Source organism: Lepus europaeus, chromosome 11 (genome assembly GCF_033115175.1).
Source record: "Lepus europaeus isolate LE1 chromosome 11, mLepTim1.pri, whole genome shotgun sequence".
In the NCBI taxonomy this organism is placed as follows: Eukaryota; Metazoa; Chordata; class Mammalia; order Lagomorpha; family Leporidae; genus Lepus; species Lepus europaeus.
Genome location: NC_084837.1, coordinates 86,300,222 through 86,323,914, shown reverse-complemented (window position 1 = coordinate 86,323,914; position 23,693 = coordinate 86,300,222). Strand labels below are relative to the sequence as shown.

Below are 23,693 nucleotides of genomic sequence, written 5' to 3'. Positions count from 1 at the left end.
ACCAAAATGCTCTAAATTCCTCCAGTCTCTTTTATTACACTATGCTCTGACCCAAGACTAACCCAAAGTCTATACTTTCCTAGGTGGCTTAAATAGTGACTATGTCAAATGTCATCTAGGAGGAATAGGATTTGTTAAAATGTCTCCCCTGCCAGGCCAGGGACGCTTCTTGTGTGGGTGCTCTCAACCATGACTAAACTGTACTGAGAGAAATATATTTTAAAATATTAATATGGTCTGGCACCTTCCTGATGCTAATGCATCCAGGCCCATCCCAATGGCACAACTGGGAAATTAACTGAAGAGAAAAGCCATCTTCCCTCTGCTCTCTACTTTCATATGCTCCTCCTCCACATCTTTGCCATGCACAGATTCATTCTATACATATACAGAGAGAGAGCATGCTCACACACACAAATAACTCTCTGCAGGAACCAAAAATCAAAGCCTAACCCCATGGTTTTCAAGTGAGCAAGTCCAATTTCCTTCTTTGTAGCTCTTGACACATGCTGGCTGGGAGCCGTCTGGATTTTTTCTGCCTTGTTCCCGCACCAGAAGGCTCTGCACTGCAGGTCAGGGGATGATAAGGAAATGAACAGTGTAATTTCCGAGGCCTCTGAACACGGCCCTGTCAGCAGCTCTGGAGGCGGGTTACTCAAGCATGGCTTGAAGAGTGAAAACCACAGAGAGGAGGGCTCAGCCAGCCAGCAGTGGCAGGTCTCAGCTGTGTATGTTACTGCCACCTCAGCCTTAAAGCCCAAGCCCTGCTGCCTCCCTGGATAAGCTCTGCTGGTAAAAGCTCTTATACCCAAATGGCAAAAACACAAGTTCACACTGGGAGAGGAAGATTAAGGACTGGGACTTAGATTTTCCATGCACTCTCATGTAGAAACAAAAACATTTAGTGCTCTCCCAGCATCCATGAGAATGCATATACTGGCAAACCCAAAGTAACATCCATCCAACATACCCAGCCTCACACCAGGGATACAGCCAGAAAGGAAAACTCAATTCACAGGAAATCTGAAATCCAATAGGCTACTTCAATACCCCTGAAACCAATTCCTGGTCTTTTCTCCCCCTCCAGCTTAAGTATCAGGGTCTTCCAAACACATCACCAGCATGCAAATTTCCCAATCTGGGTTTGGAACTACTTCTGAGCCTAGTGCTGAAAGTCTTAGCCAACATGTTTATTCATCTGGGCTTCCTGCATGCTGTTATATTTCGGTCCCTTATTGCCCAGGGCAGAATGAGATATATTTCAACTCAAATCATGTTTTCTAATATTTACCCAGTGCTTTCTATGTGCCAGGCACTGCTTATTTTATGAGCTCACTAACAACTGAATCTCACAACAACCTTGTGTAGGTATCATTGCTTTCCTCATTCTGCAGATGAGAAAAATGAGGCAGAGCAGTTAAGTAACGTGGTCAGGAACACTCAGTTAACAAACGGCGGAGCTGGGATGTGAACCCAGACAGTCTGGATCCACAGCTTACATTCTTCACCACTAAGTCATACATAAAAGTTGATGTGAAATTTAAGTTTAGGAGGCTGGTGCTTTAAACCAGGATGGCCCTCAATGCCTGCCTTGTAAAATAAATTCACTTTAATGAATCTAGCAATTAACTTTAGAGACTTCTGGAAGTACAGGTTTTCTGAGCCCTTATTCCCAAAACTTATTTAGAAGATCTAGGGTAGGGTCCAAGGACTCTCATTTTTGACATTTGGGTGACATGATGACTTTATGGAATGTATTTTCAGAAACTCTGCTCTAGCCTACAAGCTGCAAGTTCCTCAAAAAAGCAGGGACCACCTCTGTTTTATTCACCAGTGTGTAAACCCAGCATCAAGTACAACACCTGAAATCTAGAATGCACTAATTGAAGGTACAAATGGGGAGGGGAGGGTGTGTGAGTGGTCACTAACTGAGACACCCGTATCCCATATCAGAGTGCCTGGGCTTGAGTTCCAGCTCTGTTCTACCGCAGTTTCCTACTGCAGTGCACCCTGGGAGACAACAGGTGAGATATATCAAGTAACTGGGACCCTGCCACCCAGGTGGCAGACGCAAACTGAGTTACAGCTTATGGCTTCAGCCTGGCCCAGACCTGGCTATTACAGGCATTTGGGGAGTAATTAGTGATTGGGTGATCCCTCTGTCTCCCTGCTTTTCAAGTTAAGAACATAATAAAAGAAGTGAATGGGGATGGGACAAGTGCCACAGTGGTTATGCTGCAACTTGTGACACCCATGTCCCATATGGGGTGCCTGGCTTCCAGTTCCAGCTCCACTCTCCACTCCAGTTTCCCGATAATACCCACCCTGGGAGGCGGCAGGTGATAGCTCAAGTAGTTGGGATCCCCAGTCTGAATTCTTGGCTCCTGGCTGATGTAGGCATTTAGAGAGTAAACCAGTGGTTGAGAGATCTCTTCTGGTCTCTCTGTCTCTTTGCCTTTCAAATAAATAAATGGTTTAAAAAAAAAAAAAAAGTAAATTGCTAAAAGAAAAAAAAAGAGGATTGGTGCTGTGGTATAGCAATTTGAGTCCTGGCCACTCCAATTCCAGTCCAGCTCCCTGCTAATGTGCCTGGGAGGGCAGCAGAGGATGGATGGCCTGGGTGCTTGAGCTCCTGCACCCACGTGGGAGATTAGAAGGAGGCTTCTGGCTCCAGATCAGCCCAATCCCAGCCATTGCGGCCATTTGGGGAGTGAACCAATGGATGGAAGACCCTCCCTCTCTCTCTCTCTTGCTCTCCCTTTTTTCTCTCTGTAACACTGTCTGCCTTTCAAATAAATAAATCTTAAAAAGAAAGTGGAAGGAAGGAAGAAGGGAGGGAAGGAGGAAGGGAGGAAGGAAGGAAAGGAAAGAAACGAAACAAAACCCAGAGTAACAACAAGCTGTAAGAGCTGGGTGTCCAGGTGGCATTGTGGCACAGAGGATTAAGCTGCCACCAGTAACATCAATATCCCACATGAAAGGCAGTTCGAGTCCCAGATGCTCCACTGCCAATCCCGCTCTGTAGATTATAATACATGTGGGAAAACAGCAGCAGATGGCCTAAGTATTTGGACTCCTGCAACTCACACAGGAGATCCAGATGGAGTTCTGGTCTCTTGGCTTAGGCCAGGCCCAGCGCCGGCTGTTATGGCCATTTGGGGAGTGAACCAGTGGATAGAAGATCTATCTCTGTCTCTGACTCTCTCTCTTTGTAACTCTGCCTTTAGAATAAATAAAAATAAATCTCAAAAAAAAAAATTGAGTATCCAGAAATCTGACTTCTGAGCTTGGCTTTGCAACTGACAACATGTAAGACACTGGGAAAAATCATATAACTTCCTTGGTTTTAAGTTTCCGCCATTAAAAAATTTAGGAAACCGGACAAGACAAATCTTTTTCTGGGCATTCCTTGAATTACAATACACAAAAGGAAAACAGAGTTGCTGAATGAAAAAAATTTAAGTTTATAGTTAGAGAATGTGACTCTGTTCCATATAAATATCAACTTCTGTTTTATTTTTTTCCATGAAGGAAAATGCTTGAGGGTACTTGGCTTTGAGAAGCAAGACTGACTACCTTGTCATCAATAGCTGAGAAAGAACAGCTAGCAAGGATGACAACATTAAGAAAGGAAGCCTTGGATGCGAAGGAATAAAAGAGACCTGACCTTGGTTGGGCAACAAGAGATTGCAACACAAGAAAAATGAGCTGGAAGGCATAAAATAGGACATAAATACAAAACCAAGGGCAAAGGAAGATGCTCTTAGAATACAGGACATGATAACACACATGATCAGAAGGTGAAAGAACAAAGAACACATTTAATTGCTTTCTTTGTATCCTAAACTAATGAGGAAGCAGTAAACATAGGAAACATTCTGAAAGCCATAGAGTTGACACAAACATGGGGAAAGCAGAGCGCAGTGTTCCTAGCTTATAAGATCAAAAGCAGCACTGAAGAGAAACCAGGGGGAGCTTCTAGTTGCAGATTTCTAGATTCTTGAGCCCCTAGAGCCTACTGGTCACCTTATATGATTTGGAAAAGAGAAAAGGGGGCTCTCACCTTAAACGGCTGGTCATAAGCTGTGACAGAGCAGCACAGATAGATCACTGCTGTCTGTGATTTGTAAATGCCTTTTTTCTTGCCTGTCAGAGTGGCGACACAAGCACTAAACTCAGGACACTCAGACAGGCGCCCTCCCTCCTCGCCACCTCCCTTTCCATCCTTAACTTAACAACCTATCAATCAAACCAAAGGCAAGGGAACAGGCAGGAGCCGGAAGGCTCTGTCTTGTTTATTCCTCAACATTCCCTCCCCCATCTCTTCGGCGGGCAGGAAGCAGGAGGCAGGAGTGTTCAGCAACAATTCAGGGCAGCAGCAGTTGCTAAGAGCCATCTCTGGTCTCCCCCAGAACTCTGGGAAACAACACAGTACACCCTGCAGAGGGGCCGTGGAGCACAAGTAGGACCCCACAATCAGAAATTCACACCCCTGACCAACAGAAAATGCCCTCAGGGGCTGGCGTGGTGGCATGGCAGGTAAAGCCTCATCCCATATGGGTGCTGATTCGAGACTTGGCTGCTTCACTTCTGATCCGGCTCTCTGCTATGGCCTGGGAAAATTGCAGAAGATGGCCCAAGTCCTTGGGCCCCCGCATCCACATGGGAGACCTGGAGGAAGCTCCTGGCTCCGGATTGCCGCAGCTCTGGCCGTTGCAGCCAACTGGGGAGTGAACCAGCAGAATGGAAGATCTCTCTCTCTCTCTCTCTTTCCTTGTCTCTCTGTGTTAAATCTTTCAAATAAATAAATCTTTAAAAAGAAAGAAAGAAAGAAAGAAAGAAAGAAAGAAAGAAAGAAAGAAAGAAAGAAAGAAAGAAAGAAAGAAAGAAAGAAAGAAAATGTCCTCAGCCACAGCCTGAGGTACACACTTAGATGACAGAGAAGGCCCTAAGGTACAAAATTTGCATATTCAAATCTCCCTCATTAGCAAGTGTTCAACCTGTGACAACTGACCCTCAGACTCCATTGTCTTCTCTCCTATTTCCAGAGGGAGAAAAGACTCCAGTCAGACACTTTCCAAACTTTATGAGTTTTCCCTCCTCATGACAGTTCCCAGCTTAAGAGTTTGCAATTCTCAGATTATATCAAAACATCTGTTTTGCTGTTTTGGTTCTGCTGGTTGTCCTTACACAGAAGGAACATTCCAAACCAGTTAGACCATAGGCAAGCCCATATCTCAGAAGCAGAATCTTAGAGAGGTTTTCAAAGACTTGACTTACAAACCATAGTATTAATCATCACACACTGTCTGAACACCTACTATGCCCCAAACCCTCAGGTTATCTGCTCTACTAACAGGTTCCTGACTTTCTTTCATTTGCCTCTTCCCCTCCTTAACTTCCAGAATGCTCTCTCCCTACAGTGTGTTTTCATCTCCTAGCAACTTCCAAACACTTTAATATTTATTTCATTGGCCAAAGGCAATATGGTAAGTCACCCCCAGAACCAGACTTTCCAAACGGGTTGAGGGCACAGGCGAAGGAATTGAAAAAGCAGGCTCTTTGTAACATCAAACTGCACAACAAATTCTCGGATTCTAAAAGTACTTCTTATTAATTTTATCATTATTTCAAACACTGAATCAGTTTCTCTCCCTTTTCTCTCTCATTCTGCTGTCCTCATTCTCCCTGAGAAGCAAGTCTTATAGGAAAACTCTATTATTAGGGGGCAAAACTCCTTGGCACCAACATATATTCTTACCTTAAATACACAGTCCAATTATAATCTGAAGGGCAGTCAGCCAACTAGTTCCTGAACACATCTGAGAGGAAATGGGTTCCATTTGCTTCTTTGTTGGAGCCACTGTGGACATTCAGACTTAAATCCAATATGAAGCTACGCAATATTAATCCTTTCACTCACAGACTACTAGGAGGCTTAGAAGATTTGCAACATGCTTGAGGCACACTAAACAGAAAAGAAAATGAAGAATACCCTCACAAGCACTTTTCAGGACAGGAAGAGTAGCGATTATGAACACAGATATCAGACAGAATTCCTGAAGCCAGATGTAGGGAACAGTCTAATGGGCCTGGAACAGAAGCAAAAACCTCTAGTGCTCTTAGGCCTCTTTAAAACAGTATTATCCATCTGTACCCCAGAGAAAATAGCAAATCACAGCCAGCACAAGATGAGCCATGACAGTACCAGCTGGAACTTGACTCTGCTGAGGTGGACTATAGCATCTGCCACCTAAACACAGGCTGCCTCTCTGGCAGCTGCCACTGGTAAATGGGAATGAGCCATTGTGTTATTAGTGGAAGAAATTCACAGCTCTGTTACCAGAGCTGCCCAGATGTTACTAAAAGCTACAGATGTGCCAGAGGCTAGCACTAAAATTCAGGCACTAAGAGGATACCCCCCACCCAAATGTACACATCCAGTCTTTATTTATTATTAACACTTATATATGGAAATAGGCATTCCCTGCTGCAGCTGATGTAATCACAGATAAATCAATTTATACTGCATCTGCTGGGATCAGCTGAAAGTACAGGGTTAGCAGAGCACAGAGCAGAAAATCCAGGGCCAATGAATAGCTCATCACCAGGACAGCAGCTCTGTAGGAAACTGTCAACTGCTGAAGTTTAAGGCAGCCAGTGCGGACCCTAAACTCACATCTACTTTACTCCAGCCCCACAAACTCCTGAGACACCAACTATCATCTCCCCAGAGTAGGGACTCAGTCCTAATACCTCGTGGGACTGCAGTCGCTCGTCTTCCCAAGTCAAGCAGAAGGCAAGGTATTATTATACTATTTGGCAGCGACAGAACCTCAAGGAAACTTTGATTCCCAATAGCTGCAGGTGATACCTGCCAAAGAACTACAACTTTAGTGGCCAAAGAATCTCTTTCTAGGCCAAAATATTAACTCCTAAGGCCTAGTTCAGCACCTCATGGTACAGTTATTACCTCCTGCCCCTTGCTTACCTGTGTCCCTTTGCTCTTGGTAGTCACCAAGAGAATACTGAAGAGATACCCCATGAATCTTAATTAACCTTTCATCTTCCAGAGAGCCAGCAGCACCATTTATCCCATTAACAAGAGCACACAACCTATACATTTAACCAAAAGCTTATTGACTTTATCAACAATTACGACTCTGATGATGAAATGCCAGTCAAGCTGTGACCCACATAAAGATTTCATGCCATCCTCTAGCAACAAGTGTCTGAGGTAGGACAGGACAAAGTGGGAGAATCTCCACTCAGACTGCAGAAAATTCATTCTCCCAAGTAGCTACCCCCAACAACAGATATCCTTTTCCAAAATGTCCAGACCTGCTGCAAATGAGTCAGCAGGGAATCCTCTAATTTGGAACAAAACCACATTATCATTACCAGCTGCTCTGACCTTGTAATTGGTCATTACCCACAAACTAATGAGCCTCCCACAGAGTACACATAGCATTTGGTGGTTAGTCCAGGGCAGTTCTGACTGGCAGTGGGCAGCCAGATCTGGCCACCTCTTACCTTTTCAGACTTGACTTTCTTTAGCGGGCGACACTCATTCTCCCCTTCCTCTGGCTCCGGTTTAGCTCCCAAAGGATTGAGCGCTGCCCCAGGCTCAATAGCTATACTCCCAAGTGGCTCCACAGCTCCTGTATCCACCCCTGCACTTCCATCATACTGACCACCCCGTCCTCCTAAGGAAACTGGCTGGAGGACCCCAGGATCCTTTTCTGAACAAGTCCCCACTCCTTCGCTTCTCTCCTTCTTGCTCTTAGACGAACTGTTCTCCTTCTCCTTTTTGGAGCCGGCTACACTGCGGGACGCCTTAGTCGCCTTCTCTGAGCCCTTGGGAGCAATAGCAGCAACCAGACCTCCTGAATTGGCACCATCTGCTGAGCGCCCCTGCACCTCTTTCTTGCTAGCTGCCCCCTCACTTGGAGTGAACAAGGAAGTCCCTGGAGTGGGTTTGTTAGTGTCTTTGCCACTCTTATTCCTTTTGGATTTTGATTTGCCTTCCTTCCCTTGAGGACCTGGCACTGGGGTCACAAACTTGATGTTGTCTGGTAGTGTGGCCACAGCATTGGGAGCTGGTATCCCCACCTCCTTTGAGCCTGACATTTCCAGTTTCTGCTGGTCCTTTTCCAGATCGGCGTCCAGGTCAATGATGAGATTCCCTACTCCAATGTCCCATTCATCCCCACTGTCGTATGTCTCAACCGGGTTTGCATCCACTCCTTTCCCTCCGGAGGCTCCACTGCTCAAGGACATCTTAGAGTCAACGTCCCACCTCAAGATTCAAGGCTCTTCCTTGCCCCCAGCTTTCCTATTTTCAGCTTCAGCTATGTTCTCAGACCTGCCACATTGGTCAGTACATGCCCAGTGGACAACATCATTGCTGGAAAAAGAAAATTTAAAAAGCTGTTAAAGGAAACAATACAGGCAAGGAGACAGCCTGAAACAAACTCCCACACAAAACAGACCCTTCCTATGTAGCTATCACATCACAATGGACAAGACAAACAGGTTCGATTGTATTTCTAACCAAGTCACACAGGACCTAGGGAAAAGTTAATTCCCACTCTGTCTCCCCAGGGGAGAATACTCTATTTTCAATTGCCCAGAGATTCTGTGGTAAGTCTTAACTAGGAGTCCTCTAAAGTTAGTTTCCCCTTTCTGAGACTTAGTTTTATTACCACTGCCAGTTGGCAGTCCTCTCATTCCGAACAGGTCCTGGCTTATCACAGATTCAAGCTCTAGCATAATTTTACCCAAACCCTCTTTCTCTTTGCTTCTTGATTATCAGAGACTCAGAACATGATCTAGCAAAGCTTTAAAAGCCTTCTAGGAAGGGCATGACCCTATTTAAAAAAAAGGATAGACTTCTTTGTGATTCTGCTATCGTGGTGGTGGCTAGGGGGAGTCCTATTAGGGTTAAATAAAACAGAAAAGCCAGCAGAACCAGGGAAAATGCAGCTTCAGAAGAAGGGGCAAAGACCAGAAGAGACAATTCTCAGAGCAGACTTAATCAATTAACTCAAGTCCTAAAAATTAAATCAGCCTTATCAAACTCCAGGTTTCAAATTACATCTGGTCTTTGCCATGTCCCACTAGAATATGTACAAAGACACAGAAAAGGAAAAGAGTGTTTACCAAAAACTAGATGCCACAAAAAAAAACAGGACATGGGATAACTCTCCATTTTTTTCAGCTTGTATTTCTTTCTTTCTTTGAGAGGCAGAGCGAACAAGAGAGCAAGAGTACATTCCTATCTCCTGCACGTCTGTAAGATTGATGGCACTGGACTGACGACCATCAGTGCCTCACCCCACATAAAGCAGAGATCAGCTTAAAAAGGAGGGAGGGAGGAGAGTATTAAAGGGCAATTTATATCAGTTCACTGTCTCCTGACTCGGGAGACCTGTGGGCTGTATCATCTAGAAAACCTGGCAGTCAACACACACAATCAGGTATTTTTTATGATAAAGTCAAGTTTCATTCTTGCTTACCCCTCTATCCACCAGCCTTCTATATACATTTAGAGAATAACTTTCATAAGATAACTGGGTAGAAAGAGCCAAAGAGTGGTGTCACAATGTACTGTGCAAAGTGGATATCTAACAGGTAAATGTTACAGATAGGACAGAGATAAGACAGTACTTTTTCACCTACTCCCTCAGAACAATGTCAACTAGGGTGCAGGGGCAAGAAAAGATGTCATCCCAAGAAAGGAAAGCTGTACCAGTTGAATGCCTGCTAGCAATTGAGATTTAAGAGAGCGGTATGCACATCAATCTGCCACTTAGCTGTAGACCTGAAAGTAAAATACATCCATTTCCCAAGTAGAAAGCTTAGTACCAAGTGCACCAACTACTGTTTATTAGCAAACATCAAGTCACATCGATACTTCATAAAGGATTAGCAAAAAGTATGTGCAAGGGAAACATGATGTAGGAACTAAGAAAAAAAAAGTTGCCCACAAAAGAAAGGCAACATAATCCTGAAGAGTCAGAGACATGGCACTTTTGAAAATGATCTAGGATCCTGAAGAAATTTAAGTAAACTGTTTGGAATTCTCAACACTATACAAGAAGACTTGGTTTCCATGAAAGAGTTGTGTAGTAGATGTTTGTTTATTCATTTGAAATTTATTTCTTGCCTACTGTGTGGCAGACATTAAATTAGGTCCTGGAAATACAGCAGCAAATAAAATAGCAAATAGGCAGTGGAACATGGTACTGAAAATAATTTTGTTGTAAAGGGCAGAGGGCAGTTTTGGGAAAAGGAATGCCAACTCAATCTCCACTACAGAGAATCATTGGAGCACAGTTCTTCCCCACATCATAATTTATCACCCATGCAATGTCTGCAATTGTAGCTAGGCTTAGAGCATAACCCACTTTAACTAAGGCTGACCAACAACGCTTCAGAGCTACACTGCCATCAGTACATAATTTAACCATTAGAATAATGCCATGTTGTTTACCCTTGGAAACACAAAACATTCCCTTGGACTCAAAAGGCTTTCTTCCAGAAAAAATGATAAAGAAAGCCCTCCAGACGAATAAAGGGAAGCATTTAAACATATCAAAAGAGAGGGCTGGTGGTGCAGTGGGTTAAGCTGCTACCTGAGACACCTGCATCCCACATGGGAGCGTCTGTTCAAGTCCTGGCTACTTCGGGCTTCTGATTCAACTTCCTCTTAATGAGCTTGGGAGGCAGCAGATGATGGCGGAAGTACCTGGGTTCCTGTCACTCATGTGGGAAACACAGATGGAATTCTGGCTCCTTGACTCCTGGCTTTGGCCTGGCCTAAGCCTGCCTGTTACACACATTTAGAGAATAAACCAGCAGATGGAAGATCTCTTTTGTTCTCTGTCACTCTGCCTTTCAAATAAAAAAAGAAATTATAACAAAAACTAACAGTTAGTGCTTAGCTGCTATACTGGCAAAACATGCCAATAAGGAAGAGATAGAATTAAAAAGATAAAAGGTTGAAATGAAAAGACATAATTTGGTTGAAATGACAAAAGGATATAAAACTTTTAAACAAAGATGCAGAGGAAAAAAAATGCAACATCAGCTAAAATTCATACACAAATCCAAAAAGCACAAAACTTTTAACTCTGAAAAATGAATCAGTGAATTACAAGAAAATGTAAGCTTTTTCCAGAATGCAAAGGAAGAGGAGAGTGAAGAGAGAACAGTGAAGGAAACTGATAGACACAGCATTGAATACCACTGAAGGGAAATGGATGAGACTGGAACAAACAAAAGGAAAGTGACTTATCAAAGATGTAGTAAGGGGCTGGCCTGTAGCAGGTTAAGCCGCCACCTGCAGTGCCGGCATCTGATATGGATGCTGGATGGAGTCCTGGCTGCTCCACTTCTGATCCAGCTCTCTGCTATGGTCTGGGAAAGCAGTAGAAGATAGTCCAAGTCCTTGGGCACCTGCACCCACATGAGCTCCCGGCTCCTGGCTTCAGATTGGTGCAGCTCCGGCCATTGCAGCCAATTGGAGAGTGAACCAGCAGATGGAAGACCGATCTCTCTCTCTCTCTCTCTCTCTCTCTCTCTCTGCCTCTCCTTCTAACTCTGTTTAACTCTGACTTTCAAATAAATAAATAAATAAATCTTCAAAAACAAAACAAAAACCAAAAGATGTAATAAATGAATAACATCCTGAGCTGAACAAGATCTTAAATGCAAAATGAAAAGGTTCACTACACTTTCAGCAAAATCAATTTAAAAAGCTAAACGCGGGGCCCACGCTGTGACATAGTGGGTAAGCCTACCACCTGCAGTGCCAGCATCCCAAATGGACGCTGGTTCAAGTCCCAGTTGCTTCACTTATGATCCAGCTCTCTGCTAATGTGCTTGGGAAAGCAGTGGACAATGGCCCAAGTCTTTGGGCCCCTGTTCCCACACGAGACCCAGATGAAGCTCTTGGTTCCTGCGTCAGCCTGCCCCAACTCTGGCCGTTGCAGCCATTTGGGGAGTGATCCTGCAGATGGAAGAGCTTTCCGTGTCTCTCCTTCTCTCTAACACTCCCATTCAAATAAATAAATAAATCTTAAAAAAAAAAAAAAAAAGTTCAGCCTTAACATCAACAAGGAAAGATAAGCCCTAAGTTACAAAGATGACACTTGCTCAAATTCCTTCTTCCAATTTCACATGGGATGGCAAATTGTTGTTTCGTTTTTTCTGGTTTGTTTTTTCTAGTAAGCACATGATATTGCCATTACATTTTTAAAACACTGTGCGTCTTCTGAAAAAGGGGATGGAGATGAAAAGAACAACTGATGATCTGTATTCATTTCTACATCTTAAGTGAGACATTCGTTAAACAAAAGGATGACCTACAGAACACAGTATAGTAAAAAACTGGAAGGCCATTTCCTAAGAAGGAAGGGCTTAGAAACCAGGATTCCTTAGTCTGGAAAGGAAAACACCAAAAACAGACAGGCTGGTTAGCCTCAAATATATGGTGGTTGCAATGTGGCAAAGAGAAGGCTATTCTATAATGCTGAGAGCAGAAATAGGATCAGTGAGTAGAAGTTACAGAAGACAAATGTTTAACTTGGGAAGAAATTTAATAACATGAGATTTCCAGCAATCACCCACAATGTTTAAGAAGCCATGTCACCACCACTGAAAGTATCTGAGCAAAGCATAATCACCTGTCAAGCAAATACATAAGATTACCCTATGTGTGATATGGTTATTCTGGACATGCCTAGGGCCTTTTCAAATCTAAAGTTCTATTAATGCTACCCATCAAAAAGTTCTCTTCCTACCAGAAAACTAGTAATAATTTCTGGATGACCAGGACACAAAGCATCCTGAAGTCTCATCTTTAGTGGTCCTAATGTTATTTTAGAGAGCCCCTCTCCTCCATTGGAGTGTAAGGGTTTTATAAGCACTACTTTTCTACCAGGTGACTTTTCAGAAAGTCAGCTTTCCAAAGTCTGCAGGCTTCACAGTAACTTTGGTGGTGCATTTCCAAAGGCACACTGTAAAACTGCCAAGGAATCTTTAATCAGCCTAGCTGCAACAGCCAAACCACTTCCCATCTGCTCCTTACAGCATCCCTGGCCTTATACAGCTAATAATCAACTCTCTGACAGGTCACTGCAGAGATGTTTAACCCCAGGAGGTAGGGTAACTAACATGCTAGCTGGAAATGAAAAGCAATGACCTCTTGCTTCCATGGCAGAGAAAGTGCAGAATCAAGAGAACCAATATCATACAGATACCACAAGGCACTTATACCGTGCAAGAGCTCCTGTGAATACTTTCCTCTCTTTTCTCTTTCTGTCTAATTATATTCTACTTCCCTATTTCAGACCACGAGGGGTCACCTGCAGTACCAGTGCCCATATCATTCAAGACCCGGCTGCTCCACTTCCAATCCAGCTCTCTGCTATGGCCTGGAAAAGCAATAGAAGATGGCCCAAGTCCTGTGGCCCCCTGCACCCATGTGGAGACCCAGAAAGAAGCTCCTGGCTCCTGGCTTAGGATCAGCCCAGCTCAGGCCGTTGCAGCCATTTTGGTAGTGAACCAGCGGATGGAAGACTTCTATCTGCCTCTCTGTAACTCTTTCAAATAAATAAATCTTAAAGAAAGAGAGAGAGAGAGAGAGAAGAAGAAGAAGAAGAAGAAGAGGACCACAAGTCACCAGACTCTAATCATTTGAACACCATGATTTGTCAATGTCACCTGTGTTTTGTTTCTGTACCTAATCACCATGAAACCCCTCTCTGCACAGATATGGTTTAGAGGCCAAGATAGGTGATGTAAGCACTCTCCATAGCCTATACTCACTTAAAAGTATTCATGCTCAAAAATAGCACATCGTAACAGAGGTTCAGATTCCAGTTCCTATTGGAACCCAAGCACATCCCTCAGTTTCCCAGCCCAAAGACTCGTACATTTTTAAATCACACATTTTAGATCACTAAATGCTTTTCTGAGGGCAAAGATTCTACCTTTCTTCTTCCTCAGAAATGAGCAAACCTTCTCTTCAAGAAGGCTAAGAATGAAAAACAGGAGTTTTCACATGAGGTCTCTACCTTTGCCCAGAAGACAGGCATATGGATCCTACATGTGTTCAAATATAACAAGAAGAACAGTACTCTTTTCTCCACCCAGAGCTCTGTCACCATCCTGGAGGTTCAAAGAGAGATGACTGGGTCTGGGGCTGGCGCTGTGGTGTAGCAGGTAAAGCTGCCACCTGCAGTGCCAGCATCCCATATGGACGCGGGTTTGAGTCCCGGCTGCTCCTCTTCTGATCCAGCTCTCTGCTATGCCCTGGGAAAGCACTCGAAGATGGCCCAAGTCCCCGGGCCCCTGCTTTCACGTGGGAAGACCCTGAAGAAGCTCCTGGCTCCTGGCTTCGGATCAGTGCAGCTCTGGCCACTGCAGCCAATTGGGCTCTCTCTGCCTCTCTTTATCTCTACCTTTCAAATAAATAAATAAATCTTAAAAAAAAAAAAAAAAAGAAAGAAAGAAAGAAAGAAGAAAAAAGAAAAAAACAAGCAAAGGCAGCGCATGAACCTTTTAAAAAACAGATCCGGTGTAAGTAGCAAATTGTTCAGTTCTGTTCTGTTCTATCATAAAATATCTGTCCTCCCCTCTGAGTTTTGAAATAATTTTCCTACAGGCTTTGGCCTGACCAAGCAAGCGTCAGTTGTGTATGAGTGTGACCAATATGCTTGGGAACTCAGGGCACATATATAAAATATGGATATCAGGACAATCTGTCTAGCTAGGTATTCCACTCCAAAAGCTGTATGCACACCAAAGGAGAAACAAATGCTATACTCAATTCCAGGGAGGAAAAAAATGCTATAATATGGAATAATAAAAAGAACACTGAACTTAAAGAGATATGATTTCTGGACTCAAATGTCCCCTGATATTAGCCAAGTTGCTTCATTAAATATTAATTTTCTCATTATAAAATAGAGAATCTATCATATTCCAAGGATATTATGAGGATAGAAACTTGAAAAACGTAACTCAAAAATAAAAGATGACCCAAAATTCTGATAAGGTTCTGATGTCTGAACTTCAAGAGGACTATTTCTCAGTTGGAACTTTTACCAGGCAACTAAAGTACTAAAAACAGGGGCCGGCGCCGTGGTATAACAGGTAAAGCCACTGTCTGCAGTACTGGCATCCCATATGGGCACTGGTTTCAGGGCTGGCTGCTCTACTTCCCATTCAGCTCTCTGCTGTGGCCTGGGAAAGCAGGAGAAGATGGCCCAAGTCCTCAGGCCCCTGCACCCAGAAGAAGCTCCTGGCTCCTGGCTTCGGATAGGCCCAGCTCAAGCCGTTGCAGCCATTTGGGCCACTCTGTAACTCTGCCTTTCAAATAAATAAATAAATCTTAAAAAAAAAAAAAAGTACTAAAAATAATGAAAAAATGTTTACAGGGACAAGCACTGTGGCTCAATGGGTTAAGCTGCTCCTGGGACTCCTGCTTCCCATAAAGGAACGCCAGTTTGGGGCCTGCTACTCTACTTTTGATCAGCTTCTTGCTAATCCACTTTTGGGAGTCAGGATGGAATTTCTGGCTCCCGGCTTTGACTTGACCCAGCCCTGGCTATTGTGACATTTGGGAAGTGAACCATTCGATGAAAGATCTCTGTTTCTCTGCCTTTCAAGAAGTTGAAAATAAGTATTAAAAATTTTTTGCAAGTAAAATTACAGGTTACCCTGATATCCATTTGAATTATCTGAACGGAAATGGCAATCTTTTCTTCCGCCATGAACTCAGTGATCCAAGCTTTTCTTCAGATGTGGCTCATAAAAGCTTACACTTTAAGAGATGAAAAGAAAGTTCCATCTTGCTTCAAAAATCTCAGGATCATGGCCAGTGTTGTGGCCCCAAGTGCTTGGGCCCCTGCTTCTCCTGTGAGAGACTCAGAAGCAGCTCCTGGCTTCAGCCTGGCCCAGCCCTAACTGCTGCAGCTATTTGGGAAGTGAACCAGTGGATGGTTCACTCTAACTCTGATGTTCAAATCAATTAATTAATTTAAAAGAAAAGTCTCAGGGTCAAACAATCAATCTCAAGGTTTATGATTTTAACACCTGGACTCTCTCTTTTTTACAAACTGTTCCAGCTTATTACTTGGCTGACCCCACTGACAGGACAGACCTTCAAATCCAAATTGTGTGAGGTTCACCAGGTTTAATGCCCCAGGGAACTCTTAACCCACCCAACAGGATACAACAAAGCTGCTAAGAGAACCACATCATACCATCGTCCCTGAATTCCAGATGTGCCCTGAAATCACTTCCTACTCAGGCAGCCTCAGGTGAGGGTAGTATAACATGTAAACCACCCTCAGCAACTCTGGCTTACTCAGCTGGAAGAACAGGCATCTCCCTCTCCACCTGCCACACTTCAGGGGAGCTCACTAATCAACTGAATTTCCACCTAGGGCTCTACCGAGAAACAATCAACTTCCCTTTGGGCCTCTGCCCTAATTTATTACATTAATTACTGTAACAAAGGAGCTGTGTCATCTCCTCAAGTACCATAGCTCTCAGCCTATATCTCCAATGGAGATTAGATAAAGAATAGACTAACAGTGCCAATTTGAGAAGGTAGATCCAATTCAACAGAGCTCATCTGACCATGTGTCACCTAAGGACAAAGTAGCATCTCTCAGTCCCTGGGTCTTTATATGCTGCAGCTCATAAATAGTTTTATGGTCCTCACAGGCTGCTATGCTCAGACTAAGGTTATGAGGCTTGACCTATTTCATTTCACATAAACGACTGACACTTCCACTGGTACATGGCTGTTCACCAGGGCTTTAGGTTTAGATTATTGGAGTTTGTCTGTTCTATGCCAGCATACATCTCACAACAGGCTAAATACATACTGAGTATGTAAATAATTCAATCCCAAGCCTATAGGGATTTATTTGGTGAAACTGATCCACAAAGAAAAACCCTAACACCCAGACCTGTGTGTAAGTAGGCCAAGAAGCAATAGGCAAAGATTATCTAAAGTAAACATTAAAAGCATTGCTTTCATTCTTCCACCTCTTCTATCTGGAGGATTTTACAGCCCTTAATAATGTAGTTCTTATCCCAAAGGCAAACTTTTCTGTGCTAGTGAGAAAGTGAGGACAAATTCTTGGGGGGAAAGTGAATAGTGGAGATAGCTAAGAACCCAGAGATCTAAGAGGGGCCAATAATGTGGCATGGCATGTTAAGCCACCACATGGGACACACACACCTCCCATATCAAAGTACCGGTTGGGTCCTAGCTACCGTGCTTTCTTATCCAGCTTTGTACTGATGCGCCTGGGAAGGCAATGCATTATGGCCCAAGAACCTGAGTCCCTGCAGATCTCGATGGAATTCTGGACTCCTGGTTTCTATCTGACCCATCTCCAGCTGCTGTAGACAACTGGGGAGCAACCAACTGGATGGGAGATTCTCTCTCTCTCTCTCTCATTTGCTCTCTTACTGTCATTCTGCCTTTCAAATAAAGAAATCTTTTTTTAAAATAAAGAAAGAAAAAATGTATGGTTCATAGTCTATGTTCAACAAATATTCTGGTCAATAAATGGGTGAATACATTAACACTGGTTTTCTAAGTGAGCAGAATCACAACATGGCCTGCTGGCATTTCTCCTCCCCTCCTCCCCATTCCTACTTCAGCTTGATTTATCACTAAGTTAAAAGTTGTCAGTTACCTGTCAGTCTTCAAATCTACTAGAACAGAGTGTGGATTCCTCTAAGATATAGAATGTACATTTATTAAGTCTACAGCAAAGACTAAAAACAAAACAGTTCCCACATTTTTTTTTATTTTATTTTTTGACAGGCAGAGTTAGTGAGAGAGAGACAGAGAGAAAGGTCTTCCTTTTTCCATTGGTTCACCCCCCAAGTGGCCACTACGGCCCGTGCATTGCGGCCAGCTTATCTGAAGCCAGGAGCCAGGTGCTTCCTCCTGGTCTCCCATGCGAGTGCAGGGCCCAAGCACGTGGGCCATCCTCTACTGCACTCCTGGGCCACAGCAGAGAGCTGGACTGGAAGAGGAGCAACCGGGACAGAATCCGGCGCCCCAGACTAGAACCCTGGGTGCCGGCGCCACAGGCAGAGGATTAGACTAGTGAGCCGCAGTGCCGGCACCCACATTTCTTAAAATGTCTGAGTATTCTCTTTGCCTTCCGACAGTTTCACCATATACATCTGCCTCCCAAAAGAGGGGCTAGTCCACAGACCAGGTATTTTAAACATAACCAAATCTTGGGAGCCCCTGTGTACACATGCTCCCCTACTTACATGGGAGTATGTTCTGATAAACCCTTCATAAGTTGAAAATATTTTAAGCTGAAATGCATTTAATACAGCTAACCTACTGAACATCATAGCTTAGCAACACAGTACACAGCAGGGTATCTGTTGTTTACCTTCATGATCACATGGCTGGCTGGGAGCTGTAATTCAAGGCCACTGCCTCAGCACGGCAAGAGAATGCCATACTGCCTATCACTGATCATGTAAAACAAAATTCAAATGTGGTTTCTACCGAATGCATATCACTTTCATCCCAACATAAAGTGGAAAAATGCCCATCTTAAGACAGGGACTACCTGCATATATACTTAAAGGCCTAATAAACACAAAAATTCTGTTAGACTTTAAAACCATCTATTTGTCATACTTCACACACTTATGAATCAAAGGTGACAAAAGTGGTGATGAAAAGTATGCCTCGGAAGATGCTACTGCCTAGGAAGAAGCCTGTGGGAACTCTGTAGGGTCCTGGAAATGTTCTATATCTGGAAGTGGATGGTGCTCAAATGGCTGCATAATTTGTATACTGAGTGATACACACGCTTTGTGCACTTAATTACATTTTATTATACGCATACTATACTCTTTTTAAAAACAGGGGTAGGCGTTTAGTACAATGGAGTACTGGGTTTGATGCCTGACTCTGCTTCCTGCTAATGCAATTCCCGGGAAGGAGAGGTGATGCTCAAGTGACTGGGTTCCCACTACCCATGTGGGAGACCTAGACTGAGTCTGCAGCTCCCACCTTCAGTCTTGGAGGGGAAGGGAATGTTATTGTCATTTGAGAGCCCTCTCAAAAAAAAAAAAAGCTGAAGCAGGCATTGTGCTGCAAATTAAGATGCTACTTGGGACACCTGCATCCCATACCAGAGTGCCAATTCAAGTCTTGGCTACTCCACCTCCAACCCAGCTCCTTGGTAATGCAGCTGAGAAGTCCAGTCTTGGCCATGTGGCCATTTGGGGAATGAACCAGCTGATGGAAGATCTCTCTGTAACTCTTTAAAATAAATAATAAATCTTTAAAATAATAATAAAAGTTGTAGCACCATATGACTTTTAAGATTAAAAAAAATTAAAATGTAGTCATTACTTTGATAAATAAAACAAAGTTTTAAATAATTTCATAAAAAGGACACACTCCCCAAAATATTCCTAGATTCCATTAATAAGCTACTATAAAATGTATCAACACAATAAGGAGTAGGCAACAGGAGTGGGTAGATACGGTCATAAAAAGGCACACAAGGGACTTTTGGGATGACGGGTCTGTATCTTGACTACAGTGGTGGATACTCTATGAATGTTCATGTAACAAAATTGCATAAAACTGTCCAGGGAGGAGAAACAGAGGGCCCATACCCAAATACATAAAAACTCCAGTCTGAATGCAGACTGGGCTCAGTTCTCTACTGAGAAACCTAGGTGGTCTGTTAGGTGTATTTCTCTTCATTATATCTGGCTAACATGCTTACTGCTTAAAAAAAAAAAAGGCATAAAACTAAAAATACATACTCATACATACACATAAATGACTGCAAATAAAACTGGGAAAACCTGGCTGGCACCGCGGCTCAATAGGCTAATCCTCCACCTGCGGCGCCAGCACCCCAGGTTCTAGTCCTGGTTGGGGCGCCGGATTCTGTCCCAGTTGCTCCTCTTCCAGTCCAGCTCTCTGCTGTGGCCCGGGAGTGCGGTGGAGGATGGCCCAAGTGCTTGTGCCCTGCACCCCATGGGAGACCAGGAGAAGCACCTGGCTCCTGCCATCGGATCAGCGCGGTGCACCGGCTGCAGCGCACTGGCCACGGCAGCCAATTGGAGGGTGAACCAACGGCAAAGGAAAACCTTTCTCTCTGTCTCTCTCTCTCACTGTCCACTCTGCGTGTCAAAAAAAAAGAAAAAAAGGGAAAAAAAAAAAAAAGATACTGCTTGGACTATGTCTCAGCAGCTCTCTCCCCCCATTCCAGTTTCTTTAAAGCACATACTGGGAGGCGGCAGGTGCCGGCACCTGACACCCATGTGGGAGACTCTGAGTTCTCAGCTGTTGGGTTGGGGCTGGCCCAGTCCAGACTATTGTGGGCATTTGGAGAGTGAGCCAATAGTCAAAAGATCTTTTTCTTTTCCTGTCATTCTTTCAAATTTAATTAAAAAAATAAAATAAAACTAGGGAAACCCAAATGAAATTAATTGTATCTATATCAGTACTATATTGTACTATAGTTTAACAACACATTACCACTGGGCAAAACTATGAAAAGCATACAAGAGATCCCTTTGGATTATTATTACAAATACAAGACCCTACAATAATCTCAAAGTTTAATTTAAAAATCACAAATACCTGCTTTACCTTATTTGTATTTAATTTCTATGACTTCAAGGTTTAACACATTTTATTGACTTACTATTCACAAAGTTAGCTGAATAATTAAGCTAAATTCACTTCTAATTTGAAAGAGTGCTCTTTACCTAACACAGGATATTAAAAACTGGATCAAATCTGTATTTTTCTTTTTATCACTTGACAGAGTTTGAGAATATTCCCTTTGTCTTTAAAAGCTGAATTTTTTTCTTGACATGTCTTCATTAAAGCCTTCACATCCTTTCATTACAAGCTCCAATATGCATTTCTTGGGAATCAATAGAATACACAGTGTCATAAATGTAAACCTTGGTTTTACATAGGAAAGTTTAGTTTTGTCTTTGCTTATGTAGCTCCTGATCCACTTCCTGATGCCCAGCACTTCTCTGGCAGCACACTGAGCTCATTTTTCTAGCAACAGCTTAGCAAGATTCCTAGTTTTCTTCGGGGGCTACAATTGTTAGTTTGACTTTCTGCCTCCTCTTTTTTAAAAATATTTATTTGAAAGGTAGAATTGGAGAGAAACACTTTTTAATCTACTGGTTCACTCCCTAATTGGTCACAGCAGCCAGGACTGGGCCAGGGTGAAGTCAGAAGCCAGGAACTCCATCTCCCCAGATTTATAACGACCTTGGGCAAGTTACTTTGAGCCTGTCACTTCATCTGGAAACAGCTGCAGTAATGAGTATACCATATATAGTGTAGTGCTCTCTGTATAATTCAGAACAGCACTCTGAAATCAAACTCAATATTTCTACAACATTTACTTGAATTAAAACAATAAAGGATTATAAATAGATCTGTTTTAGTTGGAGTCAAAATTTGTGCTTACCTAACCAATAAAACTTGTTTTCAGAGCTTAGTTAAAATTTTTTAAAAATTTAGAAAAAAAAATTTACTTTCATCAGCTTGAAAGGCAGAGTGACAGTTACAGATATACAGGGAGAGCGAGCTATCTTCCATCCTCCAATTCACTGCCCAAATGCCCACAAGAGCCAGAGCTGGGCCAGGCCAAATCCAGCAGCCAGGAACTCCGTCAGGGTCTCCCACATAGGAGGCAGGGGCCCAAGCACTTCAGCCATCATCTCCTGCCTCCCAAGATGCATTAGCAGGAAGCTAGATCAGAAGCAGTGGAGTCATGACTTGAATCAGCACTCCAATGTGTGAAATGTGGGTGTCCCAAGTGGTGACTTACCCTGCTCTGCCACAACACCCACCTCAGTTTCTTATTTTTCAGAACTGAAAGGTAACTATAGACCCATGTAAATGTTTACTGTAGAAAGTCATTTTGCTAATTCATAATAAAATAATTTTTTTTATCACTCTAAGACTAAAGTTTTAAAATAAGTCTCTGGCCTCACATTACCAAATGTATTTTCAACCTAAACTATGTCTACTGGTAACAATGCTGTCCACATACAATTATTAATGGTTTGTCACATATGACTTTGTATATAAACTAACCCAGTGCTTTCACCCCAGTAATTTATATGAATGGTCTCCAGTCATGCCAATCTTTCATCTATGTTTTACCAATTTTCCAGTATGGTACAGTTGTTAGTCCCTCCATTTCAAATCCTTTTTAATGGACAGAAACACATAGTATGGTGACCATGCCACATACTATTTAAGGTGATAGATTTCCACTAAATGTTACACAGTTCATTCCTGATTTCTTATTTCTTTTTTTTTTATTTAAAGATTTATTTATTTGAAAGAGTTACAGAGAGAGGGAGAGACAGAGAAAGAGGTCTTCATTTCCCTGGTTCACTCCCCAGAAGGCCTTAATGGCCAGAGCTGTGCCGATCCGAAGCCAGGAGCCAGGAGCTTCTTCTGGGTCTCCCACGTGGGTGCAGGGCCCCAAGGACTTGGGCCATCTTCTACTGCTTTCCCAGGCCATAGCAGAGAGCTGGATCGGAAGAGGAGCAGCCGGGACTCTAGAACGGGCGCCCATATGGGACGCCGGAGCTTCAGGCCAGGGCGTTAACCCACTGCTTCATAGCGCTGGCCCCTCCTGATTTCTTAAATTCTTCAGTAGATAAAAGCAGATCACAGCAAATTTATTGATTTGATCAAGAAAAGCCTAGGGCAGCTGGTGCTGTGCCGTGGTAGGCTAAGCCTCTACGCCCCCCCCCCCCTTTTTTTAAAAGATTTTATGTATTGGGGCGGGTGCTGTGGTATACAGCGGGTTAACGCCCTGGCCTGAAGGGCCAGCATCCCATATAGGCTCTGGTTCTAGTCTCGGCTGCTCCTCTTCCGATCCAGCTCTCTGCTGTGGCCTGGGATAGCAGTAGAAGATGGCCCAAGTCCTTGGGGCCCTGCACCCACATGGGAGACCCAGAAGAAGCTTCTGGCTCCTGGCTTCGGATGGGCGCAGCTCTGGCGGTTGCAGCCCTCTGGGGAGTGAACCAGCGGGATGGAAGACCTCTCTCTCTCTGTCTCTACTTCTCTCTGTAAGTCTGTCTTTAAAATAAATAAAATAAATCTTAAAAAAAAAAGAAAAGAAAAGAAAAAAAGAATGCAGCTAAGACTTGAATCCCAGGTATCCCAATATGGGATACAGGCATCCTAAGTAGCATTTTAACTGCTGTGCCTCCCATACACTTTAAATTATTTCTAGGCTACTTATAATACCCAATATAATACAAATGCTATGTAAATAGTTGTTAGACCATATTGCTAGGGAAAAATGACAAAAAAGAAAAAGCCTGGCTCCTGGCTTCAGATCAGCCCAGCTCTGCCCATTGTGGCCATCTGGGGAGTGAACCAGGAGATGTTAGACCTCTCTCTCTCTCCCTCTTTCTCTCTGTAACTGTGCCTCTCAAATAAATAAACCTTGAAGAAAAAAAAAGCCTACATAGCCAGATAGAAAAATGTATTGGAAATACTAAGTAAATGTTAGCATTTCTGAGATAATTTTGGAGACTTTATATTTTCCTATGATCCCTGTGCTTCAAAAAGGATATATTCATGTTCTAATTAGCAAAATTTTTTAAAGTTT

The 23,693-nt window shown here is 43.2% G+C and overlaps 1 protein-coding gene across 5 annotated transcripts in view; it reads right to left on the bottom strand.

Annotated features, from left to right (window-relative positions):
* ZNF609 (zinc finger protein 609) overlaps window positions 1-23,693 on the bottom strand; it is a 210,348-nt gene that overhangs the window by 173,473 nt on the left and 13,182 nt on the right. For 3 of the 5 annotated variants that reach the window (XM_062206116.1, XM_062206118.1, XM_062206117.1), the window contains exon 2: window positions 7,534-8,407. The exons of 1 other annotated variant lie outside the window; for it this stretch is intronic. In XM_062206116.1, coding sequence (XP_062062100.1) covers window positions 7,534-8,280 — 747 coding nt within the window. In that variant the 5' untranslated portion in view covers window positions 8,281-8,407. The remainder of the gene's footprint in view (window positions 1-7,533; window positions 8,408-23,693) is intronic. One more of the 5 variants, XM_062206119.1, reaches the window with a different exon arrangement.